Source organism: Saccopteryx leptura, chromosome 3 (genome assembly GCF_036850995.1).
Source record: "Saccopteryx leptura isolate mSacLep1 chromosome 3, mSacLep1_pri_phased_curated, whole genome shotgun sequence".
In the NCBI taxonomy this organism is placed as follows: Eukaryota; Metazoa; Chordata; class Mammalia; order Chiroptera; family Emballonuridae; genus Saccopteryx; species Saccopteryx leptura.
The window spans coordinates 64510091-64537385 of NC_089505.1; the positions used below are offsets into that span (position 1 = coordinate 64510091).

General features: G+C 43.6%; 1 protein-coding gene and 1 long non-coding RNA gene across 2 annotated transcripts in view; both read left to right on the plus strand.

Moving 5' to 3' along the window:
* The window catches only part of LOC136397353 (uncharacterized), a 58004-nt gene that overhangs the window by 19185 nt on the left and 11524 nt on the right, over window positions 1-27295 (plus strand). The window lies entirely within an intron of this gene.
* Window positions 254-22372, plus strand: LOC136397095 (uncharacterized). Its single transcript, XM_066371696.1, has 6 exons — window positions 254-278; window positions 835-888; window positions 1000-1261; window positions 14744-14912; window positions 19887-19977; window positions 22299-22372. Exons 1-6 carry the CDS (start codon window positions 254-256, stop codon window positions 22370-22372), a joined length of 675 nt encoding a protein of 224 aa, XP_066227793.1.

The window sequence follows — 27295 nt, forward strand, 5'->3', positions numbered from 1 at the left end:
CCTGCCTATTGACGAGGCCATGGGTCTGGGCATGAGTGAGAGAAGTTTGGAGAGGGGGGCATTTCTTTTTCCTGGCTCTCAAAAAATTCCACCATGCCAGAGAAAATGTCAGGATCCTCCTGTCAGAGGGCCCAGCGTGTCCCTGCAGGTCTGCTCAGAAAGCAGGAGATCCATGACGTCACCTCATAACAGATAAAAGCACCTGCGGGAACTGCAGACCTTCCTCTGATTCCGCTGCAGCCAACCCAGAGCCATGACTCCTCGATGCTACGTCCTCGGTAAGGAGGCCCCAACCCCTAGTCCCTCAGAGCCCATCTCCAACCTCAGCCACCACCCCATCCCGACCTCAGCCAAATCCCCCTCCTTGGGGCCCGGCTGTAGCTAACCTCACCCCCAACATCATCCCATCCACTTCTCTGGTTCAGTCCTGAAACTTAAGCCCAACAGCACGCATATCTCACTTTCACACTCCAAACCCAAACTTCTCATCTTTAATGCAGGTCATCTAAGTAACACCCCTGTCAGCTCGGCCCCCTTGAGAGTCAGACTCCACCTGAGCCTTCTGCTCTGAATTCTTACTCAGGAATCACCCATATTCTCCAGACCCCTAAACCCATTTCTCCTGAGTCCTGCCAATAACCCTCATCTCCCACAGTCTTTAATCCCAAGACATTTGAACACAGGTGACTAGGTCCCACCCTGCACTGCTCTAAGCTCTCCTGACCTTCAGTCAGGACAGAGACCTTCCTCCCTCCTGTCCCTGCCCCAGGTGGGCTCCCTGAGGAGGACCCAGGCTGTCCCTTCACCACGCCTCATCCATCTGCTCTCCCACAGGTGTCTTGGCCGCTGTCTGTATTGTCACCCTCCTCTGCTCACATGGAGCCCCAGGTGAGCCCAGGAGGGACAAGGACACTTGGGGGTGGGTGGCAGCTCCCAGAGCGCCCCAGTCTACACACTGCTGCCCTGCCATCTGGGTCACACCAGCTCTGTTTTCTCCAGTGACTCCCACAGGTGCTCACCTGCTGCTGTGCCAGTCACACACAAGATGTGGTGACAAGTTCTATGACCCCGAGCAACACTGTTGCTATGACGATGCCGTGGTGCCCTTGAGCAGGGCCCGAAAGTGTGGAAACTGCACCTTCAGGGTCTGCTTTGAGCAGTGCTGTCCCTGGTCATTCAGACGTGAGCAGACCTTCGTGGTAAAAGTGAAAGGCCACAAGTGTTCCTTGGCCCCATCCTTGGACGACAGGTTCTGTGCCAGGTAAGGTCCTGTCCCCTCACAGGAGCAGGACATGCCGGGGACCAGGGAGACCAGGGTCTGTCCATGATGCCACCTCCCCACCCTGTTCTTGGTGTCCCCCTGTCCCTGCCCCTGCCCACCAGCTCTATTCAGCCTACCTCTCACTTTTTCTGTTTGTTCTCTCTCTTTTTGTCTTTATTTCTTTCTCATCCTCTCTGCTGTCCTTTTTGTATCTCTCTTTTCCACTCTACTTTTCATGTTCCATCCAACCCTCAGTTTCTGGCTCTCTCTCTCTCTGCAGTGTCCTCTGACAGAAGACAGGGGGACCGGATGGCTGCTCTATTCTACGTCCTGCACAAGCCTGAAGACAGGGCCCTGGTGTGGACTGAGCTCTGGGGCATCGCGTTGATGTTTGCTGACAAGAGACACTCGGGTCAGGGAAAGAAGAACAAAGTGGGACAAATATACGGTGACTGAAAATGATTTAACTTTGACTGATGGGCACAAACATGACCAATAGTTCAAATGCTATAGAGCTATTTCTCCTGGAACCTATGTACTCATATTGATCAATATCACCCCTTTAATTTTCTAAACAAAATTTTTAAAAATAGAGAGGCACTCTGATTCAATCTGTGCTTCTTATTCTTTCTCCTTTAACTCTAAATCTGTCCTAAGTTGGTAAAGGGTCCCCTTTACATGATCTGAACAATCGAGAGAGATTACTTTGTTATTGAAGGTCCCGAGGGCCTTGACCTCTCCGATGAATATCATGAAACAGAATTCACAGGCACTGCAGACCTTCTCTGAGGTAGTTCATTACCTTAGAGCCCTGTTCTCCACCCAGAGCAAAACACAAAGCACTTCATAAATTTTGAAAGTTTACATATTTATCATGGCTCATGAACAGTTGGAGAGAGTCACAAATTGTGGACATCGGGGCCTTTCTCTGGCTTCCATGATTCTCAAAGTATGTCAACTTTTGCCCTTAGGAACAATGGTCAAGGTATTCACCATGATCTGCTCCTGTCACTTAATACAAATTTCATCTCAATCACTGGGCTGCAGTTCTTGTTTCAATCTCACCAGGTCGTGGGACAGTGAGGTAGACACGACCCACAGGGAGAGAGGGAGCTTTGGCCCTGAACAGGAGTCCCCCCGCCCCGCGCCCCACCTGTCTCTCCACAGTGGAAGGAGGTCTTGGCTGGGGCGCCCCCTAGAGGGAAGCAAGAGCAGGATGGGAAGGAGGCTCTGAGTAGGGAGCAACGAGGGTCCCCAAGGCAGGGGTTGGAATATTTGCCTCTCCTGCCACTTAAACCGAGGGCTGGACTCGCCCCTTATCCCCACCAGCAGGTAAGTTGTGGGGTGGGAGGCTGGGACTCTCACATAGGAAGAATTTACCTGCCTCTAAAAAAAATTGTCTTGGAATAAACTAATAGGTGTCATCATTTTCGATTGTCCACTTGCACCCCAAACCTATGTGGAAAATCCTTCCCAAGGTCCTGGACTCTCCCAACTACAAAACACAGGAGGGAATCTTGGTCACAGGCCTTGAACTCTGAGATGCCTGAGGCTGAACTTCCCAATAGAGGGACCCAGGATCAGGGAGGAGGGCATCCAGGTCCCAGGGACCCGGGTCGGCCTGCGGGTAGGGTCTTGATTCGGCCTGCACGAGGCACATCCAGGACCCAGCACAGAGGTTGCAACGTGTCTCCTGTTCTTCCCAGACACTTTTGAAATTGTGAAAGGAGTTAAAACGACTTCCCATGTATTGATTTTGCTTTTAATCAATCCTATGAAATTGGACCAAAAAGTCAGAAACTTCTGGGTCAATACAGTGGGGTCTCCAAACACCGGCTCAGACACACATGCCCCTCCCCCTATTCTATTCCACTCCTTTGGGAAGTGCTGGTGTCACACGTGTGGCCCAGTCTGAGGGGCCTCAAGTGAAATGACCTTTGGTTGACAGTTCAACCATCCCATTGTTAGGTCCCCCAGACACCACCCCTGACTGCAGGGGGCGTTGAAGAATCAATCCCTGCCCTGAGGAGGAGGGCCAGATTGCGGTGATTGTCCACTCTGTCCTGCTCTACTTTGTGTTACTAAGTCTACACCTGTCACCTTCCATAGTCTTATGTATGGAAATAAAGCAAATAAAAAGCAAAGGTCCTTCGTATCCTTATCTCTTGTCTTCCTCCCCAAAGAAACACAGTCCCAGTGTCTGTGACCTTCCAGAAGGTTCTGTGCATGTCTGAGAAGGATCACAGATGAACATGATGGGAGGGAGCAGGAGCTACGCAGCTGGAGACCCTGTTTCTGTATTAATTGTGTGACTCTGGGAGTGACGACTGCCTCTGTGTCTCGGTTTCCTCATTTGTAAAATGATGATGAAAATGAGATAAAATGAATCTGTTGGAAATCATGGGAGTCCAAAAAGACCAGACTAACAGGCTTTTATTGATAGGAAGAAAGGAACCCTGCCGGGCACTTCTCTGGGGGAGAAGGGCACTGGTTACCGAATTTTATAGAGCTTGGGAGAGCCTGAGGGGGTACTGAGTCAAAAGTTCTGGTATGTGTTCCCTTTTACAGTTTTAGGATTTCAGCTTTCTGAAATGCTCCTCCTTGGGTGGTTGATCAGCTTTCTGGAACTTTTCTGCCTCAGGGGTGATTATCCAGTAAGTAAGGGTGAGGTCAGGCAGCCAGGTGGGACAACAAAAGGGCAGTTGGAAGTTCTGGTAAATTCATATATCTATCATTTCTCAACTCTGTGGTATGATAAAAAGGAAAAGAGGTGGGGAGAAGGAGAGGATATGGGGTTCAGTAAGGAGGTTTGTCTCAGACTGGCCATCTTCTGGAGGTACTTTCTGCTGTTATCCCTAGTGGGGGCCTCCTTTGTGAACCCCTCCCTGGGGCAGTTGGAGTAGGGGTTGTAAGAGCATTTGATTGTAGGTAATCCTGGAGATTTCTGTCATTTGAGCCTGCAGGAACTTGATAAAGAAAGGGGTAAACATTAATATTAGGCACAAAATTAGGACTGGTCCTATAATTGGTGCTAGCATTGAGAACAAGGGGTTTTTCCACCATTATTCGGAGTAGGAGTGTATTTATAGGGTTCTAGATTTTTCTGTTTTGCAAAGGCAGGTTTCAGGGTTGGTGTGTAGGGTTAGGAAGATTTTTCCAATGTTTTGATTGGCAAAGGTATGCATGCAGTTCTGTAAGAAACTAGTGAACAAACATCAAAGGCAGAGTCCTAAAGTTAGAAAAATAAGTAGGAGAGTGAGTGGACCAATGAAAGGCAATAGTCAAGACACACAGTTTGTGCAAAACCACTGATTCTATGACTTGGTTTGTTTCTTACGAATTCACTGGGCTTCAGAGAGAGAGAGAGTGGGAATAAGACAAGGCAGTGGCCAGTCCCACTGCCCCAGACCTATTTTTATAGAATCTCCTTAAGCAACAAGAAGAGGGATTATCTGTGCAGCTTGTTTGGTCCTTAGATTGACGGGTAGTATACTAGGAATTAAAAGAGGCTCATGGGGTGGGATTAGATTGATATTTGGGGTGAGATAGATTAGGGTACAGGTTTCTGTCTAATTAGTAGGGAGACACATATAAGTGTTATGCCATTTTCTATTTTAGTAGCAGTGGGAGTTGTCAGGATCACGGTGTGTGGACCTGTCCATGTGAAAGTCAGTCTTTAGGTAATGTAATGCTGGAAGTGCCTCTTGGACAGTCTTTGAACAGTTTGCTGAGTAATCTGTAAACCCTGCAAGTACTTAAGGAAAGCGTGGTTGCATTTCTACATTTTGCAGTTAAAGTTTAAGTCTTAGTGACCACTGCTTCTAGCTGGAATCAGCAGCAGATCCCAGCCTACAATAGGCATAGGGCATTGAGACAAGAGGAATAGAGGAGATAGTATACATTAAATAAAGCAACAAAATTAGACTCTCAATACCTGCAGTAGAGATCTATGAGAGATAAATAAAATTCAAATATTCAGGCAAGGCATAGTAGATGGCCCTTGTGTTTCCAAGAAATGAGATCAGTTTATCTACTACTTGGAAGAAATACCTTAGGCTCATGAACAATGTCCTTGGGCCTTTAGTGGCAATTCCCAGCAGGCTGGACAAGGTCAGGTCACAGGTAGCTGGAGCAGGTCTAGAAGAGACTGAACCCTCCTTCCATGGAGCAAGGGGACAGTTTACCTTCTCATGTCCCTCTTTCCACAGCAGTGATGTGTTCCTTGATGGGGCCGGGAAGCCTGGCAGGTTTCAGTTCAATGACCTTTTTTTCCACTCTCACTCTGGATCAGGGCCCTGATGAAATTCTATGAAGCCCTTTAGGGCACTGCAGCCTTTAAAAGCATATATCACAAGCTAGTATTTCCTGACTTATTTTGGGCCTTATTTGCCTTTTCTGTGACTCCCTTGCCCATTATAGACCTTAAAAGCCATGCTCAGAAGATCTCACTGAGGAGCTTGACTAAGAGAGTAAAATTGGAAATCCAGTGTCTAAAGAAGCCTATTAGACTAAGGAAAGAAAGGATTTGATCTGCGGTGGTAGGTGGTTGGAGACTGCGGAGAGTCTGAGTTCGATCTAGGGTGAGACCTCAGGTGGTGGGGGTTAAGGCGATGCCTAGATAGACTATGGACAGAGATGAAGTTGAGCCTTAGCAGAGAAGACACGATATCCCTTCATGGTGAGGAAGTTAAAAAGGGTGGCGGTGTGTCTCCTTGAGGCAGGCAGGGAGGGACTGCAGAGGAGTAGGTTATTTACATATTGTAAGAGAGTACCAGTTTTGAGATTGCATGCTGCTAAATCCTGAGCTAGTGCCTGCCAAAACAGGTGTGGGCTGTTTTTGAACCCCTGGGGTAAGACAGTCCACGTAAGTTGCTGGGCTGCATTAGTGTCTGGGTCAATCCAGGTGAATGCAAACAGAAAGAGTGAGGGTGTAGAGGAATGGTAAAGAAGGCATTCTTGAGGTCTAGGACCCTGAAGTGAGTGGTGTTTGAGGGAATTTGTGACAGTAACCTGTAGAGATTAGGGACTACTGGATGGAGGGGAACTACCACCTCATTGATTAGGTGTAAGGCTTGTACGAGGTGATAAGTCCCTGAAGGTTTTTGAATAGGAAGGATGAGGGTATTGCAGGGAGAGTCCATGGGGATGAGTAAGCCTTGACTTAAGTGGCAGGTAATTTTGGTTTAAGGCCTTAGAAACAGACACAGTTACACATTAAACAAATACTTCACATATAAATTGAAAATTAAGAAATTTAAATGAGTATGATTTACTTGTTTCAATTCAAATTATACTAGAGATATTTTCTGACAAACAAAGAGACAAAACAGATTACTCACTCACACAGCTCAATATAGACAACTCTGCTTTTTTAAGCTTTTCGAGATGGCAGGGAGTTGTCAGTATAGAGGGGAGAAAGAGAGAAAGAAGACAGATGGACAATGTGAGCAGCTAGATGGAAAGAAGGAGGGTCAGAATCCTCAGGAGGAGGAGGAGGAGAAGGTTAAAGTGCTGGTGGTGGTGCCACGTGGTCAGAGGAGTTAAAAGATTTAGAGCTCTGAAGAAAGGGAAGAGGACGAGGGGTAGTGGAAGGCACAGTCAGTCTCTGAGGAAGGGAAAGGATAGGTCAAAGAAGAAAAAGAGACAGAGCCACCTGTCTGTAAGGAGGGAGGAGGGGTCTAAGAACAGAGTGGAGAAGGGAGGGGCCCCTGGCCAGTAGGGGAGGAGAAAGAGAGAAGAGTATTTGCAGGTGAATAAAAAAGAGGATTCAGTGAAGACAGGGGAAGGTGCTTTCTGGAAGGAAGAGATTCGAGTGGAAGAGATTTTCAGAGAGACCAGAGAGGGGTCCCAAAAGAGGGGTGCCCCCAGGTGTTAGGCAGGAGGGGAAGAGAGTTGGGAGTCCATGGAGAAGGAAAGATTAGGAGCAGAGGTTTAGGTGAGGTTTCTTTGGCTAAAAATGGCCTGTGTGTAGAACAGAAGGCACAGAATTTAAGGACAGGAGCAAAGGGAGAAGAGAGCCTGTACATAAAGAATCTCTGAGACCTTCCCAGTCCAATCGCAGAAATTATCTAGGTCCCTCAGAATATTGTAATCGAATGTCCCATTTTCAAGCCACTGGGAGTCATTGTCTAATTTGTATTGAGGCCATGCCATGTTACAGAAGAAAATGAGGTTTTTTGGCTTAAGGTCAGAGAGGCCCAACTTAGTGAGGTTTTTTTTATGAGACATCCTAGAGGGGTCTGGTCAGAAGGCTTAGACTCTGATGAGCCGTGGAGACAGGTGAGCAAGATGGGGCATCTCTGCCTTTTGTCACTGTCCCAAAAGGAGAAAAATCTCCATGTGGGGGAGTCGTCCCTGATAGAGGTCATTACAACCTGTCAGGGAGCTCCGAGAGAGAGAGAGAGAGAGAGAGAGATAGAGAGAGAGAGAGGAGAGGTTTGGCTAGGCACCTAGTCTTCCATGCAGTCTACTCGACTGAAAGTCAAACCCCTCAAAAGCTGAGGCGTGTCAGAGAAAACCGTCCGATCAGAGAAAATTTTGTGGAAAAGAGAAGCCAACCGGGAAAGAGGAAGGGAGAAAACTCCTTACCTTTCTGGTCCAGCAGGGGTTCAGGACAGGGACAGATCGCTGGCCAATCAACCTACAATTACACGTCCAAACAGAATCAGGGAGTAAACCCCGGACGAGATGCCGCTGCCCATTGCTTCCCTGGTTGTAAGTTTGAACGGCAAAGAGGGATCGTACAGGCAGTTAGTACCCTGTCCCGGGTTTCGGCACCAAATGTTGAAATTCATAGGAGTCCGAAAAGACCAGAGTAACTGGTCTTTTATTGAAAGAAAGAAAGGAACCCTGCCAGGCACTTCTCCGGGGAAGAAGGGCACCGCTTACAGACTAGGGATGAATTTTATAGAGCTTGGGAGAGCCTGAGGGGGTACTGAGTCAAAAGTTCTGTTAGGTTCCATTTTACAGTTTTAGGATTTCAACTTTCTTTCTTTTTTTTTTTTTTTTCCGAAGCTGGAAACGGGGAGAGACAGTCAGACAGACTCCCGCATGCGCCCGACCCGGATCCACCTGGCACGTCCACCAGGGGGCGACGCTCTGCCCCTCCAGGGCATCGCTCTGTCGCGACCAGAGCCACTCTAGCACCTGGGGCAGAGGCCAAGGAGCCATCCCTAGCGCCCGGGCCATCTTTGCTCCAATGGAGCCTCGCTGCGGGAGGGGAAGAGAGAGACAGAGAGGAAGGAGAGGGGGCGGGGTGGAGAAGCAGATGGGCGCTTCTCCTGTGTGCCCTGGCCGGGAATCAAACCCGGGACCCCCGCACGCCAGGCCGACGCTCTACCACTGAGCCAACCGGCCAGGGCTAGGATTTCAACTTTCTGAAATGCTCCTCCTTGAGCAGTTGACCAGCTTTCTGGAACTCTTCTACCTCAGGAGCAATTATTCAGTAAGTAAGGGTGAGGTCAGGCAGCCAGGTGGAACAACCAAAGGGCAGTTGGAAGTTCTGGTAAATTCATATATCTATCAGAATCAATATTTGTAAAAGATTTATTTCAAACAGTGCCTGCAATATATTAAATGTGTAAGTAAGTACTTGCTGAAAATAAACATTTTTTTCTGTTTGACCTTACACATATTACTAACTTTTATTATTTTGCCATTTTAACATAAAAACATTTAGAAATATTTCTGTGTGAGGTTCTGTAGATTTATCTCAAACTTTCCAATGGCAAAAAATTAGTGCAATTTCTGAATGTATCAAGATTGTTAATCCAATGTCTTTGGTTTTAAAAATATATTTCAAAGACCTTTCAAAGACATGGAAAATATTCATGACATAATGTTAAAGGGGAAAAAACTTAAGGTATATGACTGCGTACAGCACTAGCTGAGGTTTGAAAAGTACCTTCACATGTGCTTCCAGAGACGCGGTTTTTCTTTAGGGCCAGTGAAACGTAGACACAGCCTGTCTCCATGTCACTTGGATGACAGCCATGCAGCTAATCAATCTGGATAGTTTTATATTTTTGTTAGTTTTCATTTCTTATTATTAAGATTTTTGAGTAAAATTCACATAATGTAGAAATTTTGATTATATTATTTTGATCGATGCATTTTAAATGTATATATATTTATAATTTTGTGCAAACATCACTACTAATTTCAAAATGTTTCCATTAGCCCAACAAGAAACCCCATGCCTATTAGCAGTCACCCTAATTACCCTTCCCAACCCCTTCACATCCACTGATCTGCTTTCTGTATCTGGGGGTTGGCCCATATTGTACATCTCTTATAAATGGAACCATACACTGTGGTCATTTGTGTCTTTTATTCTGTGGAAGGTTTTCAAGGTTCATCTGTGTTGTAATGTGTCAGTGTCCATGTGCTGCTTAATGACAGTGATATTCCACTGTAGACACACCACATTTTGTTTCTTCATTATGGTGTAAGTGTCTGACATTAAAGTGAGTCATCCAAATCAAAGACATTCATCTCCAAAAACAAATTGCCTAATGAATGACACAGTTACTATCAAAACAAGTAGATAAGGACCGGGCAGCTTGCACCATGACATTCTCCTTAAAGCCTTGGGTAACATAAACAACAGACAGTTTGAGTGGCCCGTGCCTCTCAGTTCTTGTGCTCTATTCCTGCTCTTAATGCTTTAAATCCTTCAATAAACAATGAACCCTCCAAACTCTAGACACCCACCCCTGGACCCTAGTTAAGGCTCCATGCTCCTCCGCCAGGTCCATGCTCCTCCTCCTTTCTCACCTTGCTCTGTGGCCCTCTAGCATGTGCTGTACCCTCTATGATCACAGAATAATAAATCTTCTTTTTTCTTTTTAAGTGAGAAGAAAGGTGATAGTGAAACAGACTCCCGCATGCACCCTGAGAGTGACCTACCCAGCAGCTGCTGTCCAGAAGCTGATGCTTGAACCAGTCTATCCAGTGACTGTGAGAACGGAAGAGAAACAGAAGGAGGAGAGGGAGGGGGGACAATCTGATGGCCGATTCTCATGTGTGCCCCGACCAGGAATTAAACCAGAGACATTTGCGCCCCGGGCAACACTCCATCTACTAAGCCTACCAGTGCATCCTGCAGTCATACAGGTACTATGAGGGCTGATCCAACCACAACATGACTGTAGTGGAGGAAATGTCTCTGGCAGATCACCACGAGTAAAAGTGGCCCAAGGAAGTGCCCCAGGCGTTCCTACGACAGCATCATTATCAATAGGCAAAGACCCACACAACACCATTCATCAGCTCATAGGCATTTGGGTCCTTTCCCATTTTAGGCTACTGTGAATAACTACGCTCTAAATATACATGTACAAGTGGGTGTGAAGAAGTTTTGTGGTTTTGATTCACATTTCCCTAAGGAAGAAATGTGTAGATAGTCTTTTCATGGGTTTGTTGGCTATTTGTAAATCATATTTGTAGAAATGTCTTTAAATCCTTTGATCATTTTCTAATAGGTTGTTTGGCTTTCTGTTGCTGACTAATAAGGGTTTCTATTATATTCTGGGTACAATTCCCTTATCAGGCATATGATCTGCAAATATTTTCTTTCATACTGGCAGTTGTCTTTTACTTACTTAATGGTATGTTTTGAAGTGAAAGTTTTCCATTTGCATAAATTCTATATTATCTCTATTTGTGGTTCCTCTTCCTTGTCCACTCCCCAAGCTTATCTACAGGCTTGAGAGGCAAGATCATCATCTGCCTGTCTTCTGTATCACTGTCACCTCTCAGTTGTATTAGATTCCTCTAGGGGAGGGAGTTGGAATCTCTCTCTGTATGGACACAGGGCTGATTTCAGGATACAGTGATAATAAAGACCATCTGAATCTGTGCGTAATGTGACCACTTTCAAGACACGTGCCCAAGGAGAAACACCCAGTCACCCAGTGGGCCCACCTGGTGAATGTGCATAAACCCGATGCCTCCCAAGACCCTCACTTGCTCCCTGCCAATCCCCCACATCCCCGCCCCCATCCTGCTGCCCCTCAGACACCCGCCCCTCTTCACAGACACCATCACCCACCATAGCTCCCGTATGTCTGCTTCCCCACGGGTCTCTCTTCCTCAACACTCTGCCCCTTCACTGGGACCCAGACACTCTCCTTCCCCCTCCACAGCCGCCCACATTTGCTGCCAGTTTATGCAGAATAGAAAGAGAACAAGGTTGGCTGGCTGTTGGCTGGAAACACAAAGATGACTTGGCCACCAAACTCTCATCACCCAGCAGGCTAGCACAGGCCTGCTCTGGGGCAGCTCCGTCTTCCAAGATTAGCAAGAAAGCAAGTCTCAGTGTGCAAATGATTTTCAAATCTTCGCTGAGTCATGTTTGCAAGTGGCTCATTGGCCAAAAAAAAACAGTGAATGAAGATGCTGGAAACATTGGGCTTTCAAAAGTGAGCCAACTCCTCTGGGGAGGCTGAGGGCAGGCTTGGCACCCAGTCTGGCTGTCTCTGCTGGAAAGAGGGTGAGGACGAGGACGTGCCAGGGTGAGAAAGAGCAGCATGTTCCCAGAACCACAGTTGGGGCTGGAGTTGCTTAGACGGAACCCAGACCATCCTCCTGGGCCTGGAGCCTGGTCTCCCAGATCAGCTGAGTCAGACTCTAGGGTAGGGAAGTGGAGGGAGCTCAGAACAAGGCAGGGGGTGGGGAGACTGTGATGGTTGGAGGGCAGTAGTTGGTTCCAAGAACCTGTAACCCAATAGCTTGAGACTTTGAGGTAACACAACCCAGGTTTGAATTCTGCGTCTCTCTCTCACCAGGTGTCAAAAACACGTGCCTGGTATTTTCACCATAGACATCTTGCTGCAATCAGTCTAACCGCAAATATTTCTGCCCCATAACTAATGGCCTTACGGCGATTTTTAAAAGGGCTGTAAAGCCAGTAGCCAGGGCCACCATCACAGCAGCCTGGCCTATGGAGGTTCGCATTAGATTCGGACAGACGGTAATGAAACAACAGAGCCAAAAACTGGTGGGCCATCAGCTTTAATCCTAGCTTGCACCTAGTGCAAGTAAAAACACACACTGGGTTCCAAAACCCACTCATTCAGCGCTCACAAAGCTACAGACTTATCCGATTTTCCTAGAATCAAAGGTTTCTAACTCACCAGACTTATTCACCTCTGTTCCCCATCTCCTCTCTACACAAACTCTGCACAAACTGGCTTTTCCCTCAGCACTCCACCATCTTGTCAGCTTCTTCTGGCCTCCTCCACGTGGCCTTTCTCTCCTATCTTCTCTAATACTAATCTCAGGAATCAAGAGAGCGAGCTCCTGGTCTGCCCTGCTTTATAGTGTAGAAATTTAAATCTTTAATCCAATATACAAACAAGGAAGTCTCTGACACAAAGTCACTTAGCTGAGGCATAATGGGATTCCTCATGAGAGTGCACCACCGCATATAACAATCAGTCAAGGGTGTGGGGAAAAGCTTAGTCTTAAAACTAAACCCAGCCTGTCCCCCACACCCAATACAAAATATAAGCCAGCAAACATATATATCATATTTACAAATATATTTGACCAACAAGGGCCATTTAAAAGGTCATACATCGAAAAAAAATTATTGTGAAATATAAAATATTTGAATGCCCTTAAAATGTGGGTAGATTCCCAGCAATACTGCAGAAATAACTGATCTTATTTTGGAAGTTGTACCTAAAAACTAGTGTGGTCCTATGAGTAATGAGGGTTCAACTCTGTAATCTCAAAGAAGATGTGAGCCTCTCTTTCCCTTCCCAGTGACGTGAGATTCAACGTAAGAAACTAGGGAATATTTGAGATTTGGTCCCTGGCACAGGTTATCAGTTTGGCTCAAATAAAGTCCTATAAGAAAGAAAGAAAGAAAGAAAGAAAGAAAGAAAGAAAGAAAGAAAGAAAGAAAGAAAGAAAGAAAGAAAGAAAGAAAGAAAGAAAGAAAGAAGAGAGGAAGAAAGGGAGGAAGAGAAAGAAAGAAAGAAATGAAGAAAGAAGGAAAGAGAGGAAGAAAGATAAAAGAAAGAAGAAAAGAAAAAGAAAAAAGGAAGGAAGGAAGGAAGGAAGGAAGGAAGGAAGGAAGGAAGGAAGGAAGGAAGGAAGGAAGGAAGGAAGGAAAGGAAGAAGGAAAGAGAAATAAAGAAAGAGATCAATTCTTGAGGCCCTGGGCGGTTATCTAAGTTGGTTGTAGTGTCTTGATACACCAAGTTTGCAGGTTTGATCCTCAGTCAGGGCACACACAGGAATCATCCAATAAATGCATAAATAAGTGGAACAACAAATTGATCTCTCTCTCTCTCTCTCTCTCTCTCTCTCTCTCTCTGTCTCAAATCAATAAATAAAAATAATTTTTTAAAAAAGAAATCAAGCCTGACCAGGCAGTGGCACAATGAATAGAGTGTTGAACTGGGATGCTGAGGACCCAGGTTCGAGACCCCGAGGTCGCCAGCTTGAGTGCGGGCTCATCTGGCTTGAGCAAAAGCTCATCAGCTTAAACCCAAGGTTACTGGCTCCAGCAAGGGGTTACTTGTCTGCTGAAGGCCCGCGGTCAAGGCACATATCAGAAAACAAGCAATGAACAACTAAGGTGTTGCAACGAAAAACTGATGATTGATGCTTCTCATCTCTCTCCGTTCCTGTCTGTCTGTCCCTGTCTATCCCTCTCTCTGACTTACTCTCTGTCTCGGTAATAAAAAAAAAAAATCAACACTAGGGAGACAAATCATTGTCATTTTAAAGAAATGCTAACTATTTTAAGCTCACCACCACCTGTACTATAACTATATAGAGCATTATGCAGACGAAGATTTACATATATACCTTTTACAGAGCCTTATTCAACTCTGTGTAGTAATAAGAAAGACTCCCTACTGATGTTTAATTGACAACTTTCAAGCCTCATGTCCCCACCTTCACCCACATTTGTGCCAAAACTTAAGTTCCGAGATGCCTACCCCTCATCCCTAAGGGAAGCTCAAACCATGAATAGCAAGACTGCCCCAACTCATAGCCAAAATAAAAGCCATGGCTAACCATCTGCCTGCCCCCTTATTTCACTCAGGATGGAAATTGAGCCTTTCTCCTTGGGGAATCCTAATGTTGTTTCCTGTGTGCATAATAAACTGTATTTCATATAAATTAGTGCTGTGTGGCATTCCTCCTGATCTCCACATTAATTCCTGCTTGATAGGATTATCGAGTATCCAGTCAGAGTCACTAGACACCTAAAACAACCACTACCAACAACAGAAATCCTATCCCAGCTCCCTCTGCACTGCCCAATCTCAGTGGTCACTGTCTGAGCCAGTCTGCTACCCCTACTGGGCTTACAGCTCCATGGTGTCAGGGACCAGCACTGCTATAACCACAGCCAACTGCCCAGTTGTTGGGAACACTGTATCTTCCAAACACCAGAAGACACTGGTTCTCATGGGAAATAAGAGATATTGAAATCACTTTGGTTTTATTCTCTTTGTCCAGTTTCATCTATGTAAGGACCCATGCAGGTTACACACACGGTCTGGACTGGACTCAGACAGCCTCCATAAGGCCCAGGACCAGTGCCTCCTGGGCGGTCACTGCTATGCACACCCCAGGTGAGCTGCTCCCCAGTTCCCAGGTGGTGCCGACAGATCTGGGCTTCTCGAATGTGAGACAGAGAAGGAAACTGGAGTTTCCTCTTGTCGCAGGCTTCCCCACTGGCTTCCCCTGTGGCTCAGCATCTAAATAGATGGAATCTCCCTCTTGGCAACACTGGGGAGTTATTTCCACTTGGTGTCAGAAGCTTCTTCTTGGGGACAGGCAAGAATGAAAAGAATTTCATGTGTGCTCCAAGAATGTCAGGCATGCAACATGGGGCGTCCCCAGTGCCACAGGCCCTGTCCTGTGCTTGCTGACTGAATTGGAAGGTTGCTCTGTGCTCCACCTGTATTCTTCAAGGTTTTGGGTCTGGTTCCAGTTACAGGGATTTAAGGGATCACCGCCTAGATGAGCCCAGCAGATCCTTTTCGGCTTAAAATGCTCAGCAGCAGCAAATGGACACACTCAACCCAATATAAGTAAAAGGGGCTTTAAAGGTACAGGGGAGAAGGGGCTGATAAATTCTCTGGCAGGGCTGCACATGCTCCATGCTGAGACCCCAGACATGCCCGAGTATGACACTGTCAAATGAGGAAGATTTAACATTTTTTATTTAAGAAAAATAGACTCTCTCCAACAAAATCATTGAGAAGTACCCAAGAATATGAGTAATCCCACCGTCCCATGTGAATCAAAAACCACAATAAGGTACTAAGGGTAATGGAGGATGTCCCAGTGGGGCCACTGGGGTAACTGGGTGTCCATCCTTGGACATGTGTCTTGGAAGTGACCACATTATGCACAAATTCACCATAACCTGAGCCAACGGCAGGTATGTCTGCGCAAAGAGAAATCTCAACTCCCTCTTCCTAGAGGGAATAAGGGAGGTGACAGTGATGCAAAAGAGCACAGACAGACGATGACCTTGAACATTTCCCCCCGAGTCCTCCCAAGCCTGCAGGGAAGCCTGGAGAGTGGAGTAGTGCTACCTGGACAAGGAAGAGGAGCCCAGAACAGCCACGGACCTAGAACTCGGCCTCACAGCTGGATCCCAGGATTATCACTAGGGGAGGGGTCATCACAAGGACCTCCTGACCTTAGAGAGCATAGAGTATACTGAAGATACAAGAACAGACAATGCAACCATCTTGGACAAGTTAATTTATGTTCCCAATTAAGTTACAAATCGATACCTTCTTGACTATAGCTGAAAAATAGAAGAGAAGATAGTTTATTTTATTCTTACAGCACAAAAGACTACTTGAATAATGTCATGTGACATATTTTGTGAAATAAAACTATTTTTATGTTTGTTTATTAGATGATTTAATATTGTTGAAATGAAAATAACTGCAAATGGACCTACAGTGTCAACACAATCCCTATCAAAAGCCAGCTATTCATTGTGCAGAAACTGGTAGCCTGATACCAGTTCACAAGGAAATGTAGCGGACACAGAATAGCCAACACAAGTGTAAAAAAGAAAATAAGGTTGGAGAACTTCAGTATCCCAAAGTCAAAATCACTGGAAAGCTACCATAGATGGGAAGTGTGGGCTGGCATAATGATTGACAGCAATTGAATAAAATTGAGATTCCCAAATATATTCTCACATGAACAGTCAATTGAATTTTGACAAAAGTGCCAGGATAATTCAATGAAAAAAAGATCATATTTCCAACAAGTGCTGATGGGACAACTGACATGTGCATGCAACAATCAAGTCAAACTTGGTTCTCTCACCTTCCAAACAATAAATAACCTCAAAATGGACCAAGAAGTAAATGTAAAGGATAAAACTATAAAATTCTTAAAGAAAAATAGTAGTACATCTTCATGACCTAGAATAAGGCAATGGCTTCTTAGATGACACTGAAAGTGGAAGAGAGAAAAGTAAAAATAGATAAATTAGATTTCATCAAAATGAAACACTTCTAAGGAAATTGTCAAGAGAGTGAAAAGAGAACTCACACTATGGGAGAAGATATTTGCAAATCAGATGCCTAGTAAAGAATTTTATCCAGAACATAAAGAATTTTTACAAGTCAACAATCAAAGGTAAACTAAGAAATGGTGAAGGATGCAAACACATTTTTCTAAACAAAGATAGACATGACTGATAAGAGCATGAGACGCTCAGCATTTTTGTCACTAGGGAAACTGTAATGAAAAACACCAGCTACCACTTCACATCGCTTCAAAACTGACATCCATGCTAACATTACTCTTCTTTTTTTCTTCATTTACACTTTATCAGTATTTTTAATTAGTTTCAGGTGTATTGCACAGTGGTTAGACAATCATATACTTTACTAAGTGTTCCCCCTGTTATTTCAAGTACTAATATGCCATCACTGACAACAAAGAGAAATAATGGTCTGACCCACAATACAACATTCATGAACCTCAACTCCTGTATGCAAAGTGAAGGAGGTCAGTCCCCAAAGACCACATAGGATTTCATTTCTATGAAGTGTCCAGAAGCGTCAAGTCCATCGAGACAAGAAATAGATTAGTGGTTGCCAGAGGATGAGAGAAGGGGCTATCAGGAATTCGTGGTGGTGGTTTCCCAACGAGGTAAATACACTTTCAGCCTGACTGGTCATGGAGCATGAATAAAGCGTCAACCTGCCAAGCTTCCTGGTTGGAAACCCAAAGGTTACTGGCTTAAGCATGGCATAATGGACATGATATTTTATGGTCACTATCTTATATTCAAAGTTCGCCGGCCTGAGCCCAGAGGTCACTGGCTTAAGGCCCAAGGTTGCTGGTTTGAACAAGGCGTCACTGGCTCAGCTGGAGCCCCCTGCTCAAGGTATGTATGAGAAGCAATGAATGAACAACTAAAGTGCTGCAACTACAAGTTGATGCTTACCTCTCTCCTGTCCCTTCCTCTGTCTCTCTTGGAAAAAAATTTTTAAAAAGAAAGAAAAATGCAATATTTCAGTTGTTTTTCAAAAATTTTATTGGGATATTAATTAATAAGATTATAAGGGCCCTGTGCAGTTGCCTCAGTAGATAGAGTATTGGCCCTGCAAATGGACATTCCAGGTTCAATTCTCAGTGAGGGCACACAGGAGAAGAGACCGTCTGCTTCCTTTCCCCTCTTTCTCCCCCCTTCTCTCTCTTCCCCTCCTTCTCCCTACTGCTTTCTCTCTTCCCCTCCAGCAGCAGTGGCTAGATGGGTTTGACCATTGGCCTCGGACACTGAGGATAGTTCGTTGGTCTGAACATCAACCTCAGGCACTAAAAATCTCTTGATTGATTTGAACATTGGCCCAAGACACGAGCTGCTGGATAGGTATCTGCGCGATAGCTGGAAGCCCAGTTTGTGGGACTCATCAGCCTGGTGAAGATGTTAGCGCCCTGAGGACCTCTGTCCAGGGTCCTGCACCTACTTCCAGCCCACGGCCTAACCCTCTACCCAGGATTGTGGTTCAGGCCCCTCCTGGCTGTGAGGCATCTATTTCTCCTGGTTCCAGGGATCTGCGCAGCGTGTCCTGGATGCCTTTTTCCCCCCGGTCCCCGGTCCATCTTTCGAATTTGGGTCTCTGACGTCACAGAGTCTGTCTCCTCTGACTTCAGTTTCTACCCTGTGTGTTGCGTTGGGAAAGTACAGGACGTTGGGATTGAGTTTCCACCTACCATTGAGGTAAAGATGGACAACTGAAGATGGTAAAGTGTCCTAGAGTAGACGAAATGCATGAGGGAGACAGGGCTGTGGCGGGACGGGACAGGAACATGAATTTGCTGATGCAGAGGGTGGGCACAGACCATGTCTTTAGCTAAGTCGGGTTTTGACAAGCACTGAGGCATCATCAGACCGAGGATTCAGTTTTTTCTTTTTTGTTTTTTTCTTTTTGTTTATTCATTTTAGGGGAGGGAGGAGCCGGAAGCATCAACTCTCATATATGCCTTGACCAGACAAGTGCAGGGTTTTAAATCGGTGACCTCAGCGTTCCAGATCGATACTTGATCCACTGCGCCACCACAGGTCAGGCAGTTTTTTTCTTTTTAAACCAAATTATATCTAAAGTTGTAAGTGTGCACTCAGGAAATACTTAAAACTTTAGCCCTCAAAAATATCCAAGTACTTTTTAGATTGGGAAACATTGAGTTTTGCCCCCAATTCACTTCCCTTCAAGGGCATAGTTTTACACAGCAGAAAAATTTTCCAATGAGAACACTTCAAAATTATTATTATTTATTTAAGTGAGAGGTGAGAAGGCAGAGACAGACTCTTGTATACGCCCTGATCAGCATCCACTGGGCAAGCCCCAAACAGGGCGATACTCTGCCCATCTGGTGCGGCAGCTCCCTTGCTCAGCAACCGAGTTATTTTAGTGCCTGAGGTGAGTCCATGGAACCATTCTTAGCGCCCGACACCAACTTGCTCCAATAACTCAAGCCATGGCTGCGGAAGGGAGAGAGAGAGAGAAAGAGAGAGAGAGAGAGAGAGAGAGAGAGAGAGAAGGGAGTGGAGTGGAGTGGAGTGGAGAAGCAGATAGTTGCTTCTCCTGTGTGCCCTGACCAGGAATTGGATCCAAGACTTCCACATACCAGGCTGATGCTCTATGGCTGAGACAACAGGCTAGGTCCTCAAAATTATTTAAAAACCTTCTTACAAAATATTTGGCAAAAGCATTTCAACATAGAAATTTAAATCACTTACTATCTGAACACTGTGAGCAGAGTAACTTACTCTATATGTTTTTCTCCAGCTGTCATTTCATTTTTTTTCCATTTATTCATTGGTGATAGAAAACACAAATATTTGATTTCAAGATCTGTTTATTTTTCTTTCCAATCCCATCTAACATTTTATTTGTAATCATCGAATATTTGCATTAGTTCCATATTGGCATAGCTGAGTTTTTAATTTAATTTCTGATTGATATTGATGTTATTCATGCAAAATGCACCTTGTAAATTTATGATGCACAGGAATAAATAAAATGTAAACCAAACTTTCTCCCCATCCTCAGTCTTCGTGTTCCTCTCCTCAAAATACACACTTTCAATTTTTCCAAAAGTGACCTTCCAGGAGGCTCTGTGCCTAGAAAAGCATGTCCGCACGGACATGATAGACACAGCCGGTGCTGGGGAAGCAGGAACTCTGCAGCTGGAGCTCGCAGGTCGGACCTGCCCCTGGTGTTCATGGTGTGATTCTGGGAATGATCACTGCCCCCTGTATCTCGATTTCATCCATTGGAAAATGGTGATGAAAACCAGATAAAATGAATCCATAAGTGTAAAGAATTTTAATCTATGTCTGAGATATATTAAATATTATGCAATTCTTATCAAAATATAAAGTTTTTGTTTTAAATTTACACACATATAGGCCCTGGGTGAGTAGGTCATTTGGTTAGAGCATCGTCCTGAACTGCTAAGATTGTGGGTTCAATACCCAGTCAAGGCACATAACAAAAATCAACCAATTACACCTTAAATGTATGGAACAACAAACATCTCTCTCCTTCTTCTCTCTCTAAAAATGAATAAATAAAAATTTTTTAATTAAGTTACACTTATATCATCTTTCACTTCACTCTTTGGCCTTATAAACACTCCATTGGTTCTGTCCCCCTCGTGACACAATTTGTTCATCTGTCTCAACCCAATGTCTTTCCCGTGCTCTGTTGCTGTTTCTTCCAGTCTTCCCTGCTCAGACTCCAAACTGACTTTACATCTGTACCACCACCCTTAGTGCTCTTTCTCCCTGCTTGTTTTCCACATTAAATACTTACCCCTCACCTCTCCTTTCTATTCATGCACCATTTTTTACCTGCACAAGGGAGCGTCATCCCTAAGTCCCCTCTTTCTTTCCCGGAGCATCGATGTTTCACCTACCATTCTGCCCTGCTTCCTTTATTATTTCAGTCTCTGTGGACTTTCTGCCACACTTTTCCCACCCTCCAACACCACACAGAAATTTTGTATCACTACTAAAATTCTTGAGGATTAGAATTTCTATTTTCGGCTCACTGAAGCAGACTGTCAATACCACAGAATGAATTTATGACAGAGGTTGTATATAAAATTTTATCAGATAATTTAATATTGATACATTATGGTAATGATGATTAGTAGTCAATTTTAAAGTTTGAGCTCACTGGGAAATGTTTTCCTATGCTGTCAGCTCCCAGAGGACTCCTTTCCCTGGGTCACCACACTACCTGGGTGGTGGCTTTCCTCTGCAGACTCATTGAATGAGATCACTTACTCTGGTCCTGGGCAGTGAAATCCTGGACATAACACTAGTAACATAATCTCAGAAAGGAATTTTGACCCAGGATTTGTGATTTGGGTAAATTTTAAATATAATTACTTTTGAAATACTGAAGTGCTTGCATTAATAGCAATAATTAGAGCAGAATAAGTGTTGCTTGTATAAACTGTAATGTGATGACACTATGCTGTACAGGAACTATGAACCTAAAGCTTTCTCATGACTTCCACTGTTCTCAAGTTCAGTATGTAACGGTGAAGGATATTATGGATTTCTCATTTTTTCTACACCTTCTTTCTTATTCTAAATATTCTCTAATATTTATTTCTTAATAGACTAGGCGGCAAAATTGAAATTAAATAATGGGAGAAAATAAAAATTTAAAGATATATCTTTCATTATGAATTATATTTTTGTTACGAAAGCTAGGTAAAGGACCAAGAGACTCTTGGTTTGTAGGACTTACAGAGGGCTTTGAAAGATTTTATGTGCGAATGCATGATACAGATATTTCTTAAAATAACACCATCTATCTTTACTACACCAGGTGGGTATACATCTAGCTCTTTTTTTATTTTACTTTAGTTATTTTAAACAATGCAGAAAATGACTTAACCTTGTTTATTGATCCAAACTCCATACCTACTCTCACTAATGTTTCCTGTTTCACGGTATCACACACCGTTTAACCCGAGATGCTGTGGAGGAGACATAATCTTTCTTTCCCCAGCTCCACAGGATGGCTGGGGGGGGGGGGGTCGTAGATAAGTGTGGTGAATGCATGAAGGACCCCAGACTTCAGCTTCCTCCTCTGTCAGATGTGATTTGCTCCGATCACTCATAGCTGCTGTGAGAATTAAGGTGATGTTTGTGAGGGCATGGGGTGACTCGGTTGAATGACCTCATCCTGATATTTGTTCACACACAGACTCACTGTTCCACCAACCGCAAACAATAAGATATCCGATATTCCATTTAACGTGGCTGAGTTTAGTAGCTCTTTCATCTTTTTCTGATTGATTTCACACATTTAAAAGCAGAATGAGTGGTTCTGTAAAGGAGGGATTCCTGCCCTTGAAGGAATGTCCCCCCCCCCCCCCCAGATGCTGTGTGAGCATCCACAGGTATTAGGTGGGAACCCAAGGGTCTGACGCTGGTGATCGGTTCCAGGTCCAGATGTGGAAACTGTAGCAGGTTTGTAAAGGAGCTTTTCGTGTATTCCAGAGGCTTGTCCCAGACGAGGTTATGCCCTGGACACAGAACTACGTTTTAAGAAAGTGAGTTTGGAAGATCAGTAACCACTCACAGGAAGCTGACTGGGCATCGTTAGTATTACAGATAGGCGGGGTTTCTCGAGAATCTCACTGCGCATGTGCGCCGCCCCTCGTTGCGTTCCCCTGGGCGGGGTCTTTCTCCTTGAGAGCTGGACTTCGTCCTAGCTTCTGCTCTTGCGCAGTATTGACTAAAAGGGCTGTGCTTTTGGCGCTCGGGGTTCCTCTGATTCCCAGGCTTGACCCAAAGCACTCAGGAAGGCACGTGTGTCCTCAGTCCCCTTCCCGGACTCTCCCCTGTCTGCCCTGTGATCGACTCTCCAAGCTGGGCTGTGCCTTCGACCCTGCCGTCTTCTGGGTCCTCCGATTCTCCTGGCCCTCAGTGACGACACGACGCCCCGACTGTCCTCCCCGAACCGGGGTTCCTCTTTCGGGAAGTTCTCCGTCCGGCGTCACAAAGCCCGACATCGTGACCTGGAGTTCAGAAGCGGGAGGTGCTGTGGGTGACAAGGGATACTTGGGAACTGTTAGGTCACAGGAGGGACGCACAAGGCCTGATGAGTTCTTTTCTCTTTTTTTTATTAATTTTAATGGAGTGACATTGATAAATCAGGGTACATATGTTCAGAGAAAACATCTCCAGGTTATTTTGACATTTGATTATGCTGCATTCCCATCACCCAAAGTCCAATTGTCTGGTTTTCTTTGTGCCCCTCCCTTCCTCCAACCCCCTCCTCTCCTCCCCCCACCCCGAAACTCCCACACTCTAGTCCATGTCTCTGAGTCTCATTTTTATGTCCCACCTATGTATGGGATCATACAGTTCTTAGTTTTTTCTGATTTACTTATTTCGCTCAATATAATGTTACCAACGTCCATCCATGTTTTTGTAAATGATCCGATGTCATCATTTCTTACCGCTGAGTAGTATTCCATAGTACATATGTACCAAAGCTTTTTAATCCACTCATCCACTGACGGACACTTGGGCTGTTTCCAGATCTTCGCTATTGTGAACAATGCTGCCATAAACATGGGGGTGCATTTCTTCTTTTGAAACAGTGCTATGGTGTTCTTGGGATATATTCCTAAAGTGGGATAGCTGGGTCAAAGGCAGTTCAATTTTTAATTTTTTGAGGACTCTCCATACTGTTTTCCACAGTGGCTACACCAGTATGCATTCCCACCAGCAGTGCAAAAGGGTTCCCTTTTCTCCACATGCTTGCCAGCACTTATTCTGTGTTGTTTTGTTGATGAGAGCCATTCTGACTGGTGTGAGGTGATATCTCATTGTGATTTTAATTTGCATTTCTTTAATGATTAGTGATGTTGAGCATTTTTTCATATGCCTATTGGCCATCTGTATGTCCTCTTTGGAGAAGTGTCTATTCATATCTTTCGCCCATTTTTTGATTGGATTGTTTGTCTTTTTGGTATTGAGTTTTACAGGTTCTTTATAAATTTTGGTTATTAACCCCTTATCAGATGTATTGTTGAATATGTTCTCCCATTGTGTAGTTTGTCTTTTTATTCTGTATTTATTGTCTTTAGCTGCGCAAAAGCTTTTTAGCTTGATATAGTCCCACTTGTTTATCCTGTCTTTTATTTCACTTGCCCGTGGAGATAAATCGGCAAATATATTTCTGCGAGAGATGTTAGAGAGCTTACTGCCTATGTTTTCTTCTAAGATGCTTATGGTTTTACAGCTTACATTTAAGTCTTTCATCTATTTTGAGTTTATTTTTGTGAATGGTGTAAGTTGGTAGTCTGGTTTCATTTTTTTGCAGATAGCTGTCCAATTTTCCCAACACCATTTGTTGAAGAGGCTGTCTTTACTCCATTGTATGCTCTTACCTCCTTTGTCAAATATCAGTTGTCCATAAAGGTGTGGGTTTATTTCTGGGTTCTCTGTTCTGTTCCATTGATCTATATGCCTGTTCTCATGCCAGCACCAGGCTGTTTTGAGTACAATGGCCTTGTAGTATAATTTGATATCCGGAAGTGTGATAGCTTTCACTTTATTCTTCCTTTTCAAGATTACTGAGGCTATCCGTGTTCTCTTTTGGTTCCATATAAAATTTTGGAATATATGTTCTATATCTTTGAAATATGTCATTGGTATTTTAATTGGTATTGCATTGAATTTATAAATTGCTTTGGGTAATATAGACATTTTAATTTGGATACCTTCTTTTCCAATTTGGATGCCTTTTATTTCTTTTTTGTGTCTGATTGCTGTGGCTAGGAATTCCAGGACTATGATGAATAAGAGTGGTGAAAGGGGGCACCCCTGCCTTGTTCCTGATCTTAAGGGGACTGCTTTTAAGTTTTGCCCATTGAGTATGATGTTGGCTATGGGTTTGTCATAGATGGCCTTTATCATGTTGAAGTATGTTCCCTGTATTCCCACTTTGCTGAGAGTTTTGATCATGAATGGGTGCTGGATTTTATCAAATGCTTTTTCTGCATCTATTGAAATTATCATGTGGTTTTTCTCCTTTCTTTTGTTTATGGGATGAATCACATTGATTGATTTGTGAATATTGTACCAGCCTTGCCTCCTAAGAATAAATCCCACTTGATCATGGTGTATGATTTTTTTTCATATATTGCTGGACCCGGTTTGCTAATATTTTGTTGAGGATTTTAGCATCTGAATTCATCAGGGATATTGACCTATAATTTTCTTCCTTTGTGTTGTCTTTGCCTGGTTTTGGAATCAGAATTATGCTCGCCTCATAAAAGGAACTTGAAGTGTTCCTTCCTCCTGAATATTTTGAAATAGCTTGAGAAGGATAGGAGTTAGTTCTTATTTGAATGTTTGGTAGAATTCACCAGTGAAGCCATCGGGACCAGGAGTTTTATTTTGGGGGAGTTTTTTGATAACTGTTTCTATCTCTTTTGTTGTAATCGGTCTGTTTAAGTTTTCTGATTCTTCCAGATTGATTTTTGGAAGATGATATGTTTCAAGGAATTTGTCCATTTCACCTGGGATGTTTAATTTTTTGGCATACAGTTCTTCATAGTATTTTCTTACAATATTTTGTATTTCTGTTGTGTTGGTTGTTATTTCTCCACTCTCATTTCTAATTTTATTTATTTGAGTCCTCTTTTTTTCTTTGTGAGTCTGGTTAAAGGTTCACCGATCTTGTTTACCTTTTCAAAGAACCAGCTCATGCTTTCATTGATCCTCTGTATTGTTTCTATAGCCTCTATGTCAATAAAGCTCTGATCTTTATTATTTTCTTCCTTCTACTACTTCTGGGCTTTACTTGCTGTTCTTTTTCTAGTTCTTTCAGATGCAGGGTCAAGATGTTTATTTTATCTTTTTCCAGCTTCTTAAGGTATGACTTGTAATGCTATAAACTTCCCTCTCAGGACTGCTTTTGCTGTGTCCCATAAATTTTTAGTTGATGTATGCTCATTATCGTTTGTTTCTAGCAATTTTTTTATTTCTTCTTTGATTTCATTGTTAACCCATTCATTATTCAATAACATGCTATTTAGTTTCCAAGTGTTTGAGTATTTTGCCGTTTTTCTATTGTGGTTGATTTCTAGTTTCATGCCATTGTGATCAGAGAAAGTGCTTGGTATGATTTTAATCTTCTTAAATTTGTTGAGACCGCTTTTGTGCCCTAACATGTGGTCTATCCTAGAGAATATACCGTGGGCACTTGAAAAGAATGTATATTCTGCTGCTTTAGGGTGAAAGGTTCTGAAGATATCTGTTAAATCAAGTTGATCTAATGTGTTCTTTAAGTCTGCTGTTCTTTGTTAATTTTCTTTCTTGAGTATCTCTCTAGTGATGTTAGTGGGGTATTGAAATCCCCTACTATTATAGTATTGTTGTTGATCTTCTCCCTTTAAATCCATCAAATTCTGCTTTATATATTTAGGTGCTCCTATATTAGGTGCATAGATATTTATAATGGTTATATCTTCTTGTTGGATTGCTCCCTTTATCATTATGTAGTGAACTTCTTTATCTCTTACCATAGCCTTTGTTTTAAAGTCCATTTTGTCTGATATAAGTATTGCTACCCCAGCTTATTTTCATTTCCATTTGCGTGAAGTATTTTTTCCATCCTTTAATCTTCAGTCTATATGCATCTTTTGTTTTAAGGTGTGTCTCTTGTAGAGAGCATATGTATGGGTCCTGTTTTCTTATCCACACAGCTACCCTATGTTTTTTTATTGGATCATTTAATCCATTTACATTTAAGGTTATTATTGATATGTAGTTGTTTATTGCCATTTTATTCTTTAAAACTGTATTCCTCTTTTGCTATATTCTTTTCCCCCTTTGATCTGTTTACAACAGGCCCCTTAGCGTTTCTTGCAGCATTGGTTTGGTTGTACTGAATTCCTTGAGGTTTGTTTGTTTGTTTTTGTCTGAAAAGCTTTTTATTTCTCCTTCAATTTTAAATGATAGCCTTGCTGGATAAAGTAGTCTTGGTTGTAGGCTCTTGTTCTGCATTACTTTGAATATATCTTGCCATTCCCTTAAGGCCTCAAGTGTTTCTGTTGATAAGTCAGAAGTCATCTTTATGGAGGCTCCTTTGTAGGTGATAGCCTTTTTTTCTCTAGCAGCTTTTAATGTTTTCTCTTTATCACTTAGCTTTGGTATTTTAATTATGATGTGTCTTGGTGTAGATTTCTTTGGGTTTCTCTTTAATGGAGTTTTCTGTGCTTCTTGAACTTGAGAGACATTTTCTTGCCTTAATTTAGGGAAGTTTTCAGCTATGATATGTTTGAACAAAGTCTCTATCCCTCGTTATTTCTCTTCTTCAGGAACCCCTATGATGCAGATGTTATCTCTCTTCATGTTGTCACAGAGCTCTCCTAGAGTTTCCACAGACTTTTTGAGTCTCTTTTTTCTGCTCTGCTTCCATGCCTTCATTTACCTTGTCCTCTAACTCACTGATTTGATTCTCTGCTTCATCCATCCTG

Excerpts from the sequence above, each read along its gene's own strand:
- LOC136397095 (XM_066371696.1), top strand. The coding sequence starts at position 254 with ATGACTCCTCGATGCTACGTCCTCG. Across the intron at positions 1,262-14,743 it reads GACGACAGGTTCTGTGCCAG|TTTCATCTATGTAAGGACCC; the intron begins GTAAGGTCCTGT and ends CTCTTTGTCCAG. Across the intron at positions 14,913-19,886 it reads CAGATCTGGGCTTCTCGAAT|GAGGCTCTGTGCCTAGAAAA; the intron begins GTGAGACAGAGA and ends GTGACCTTCCAG.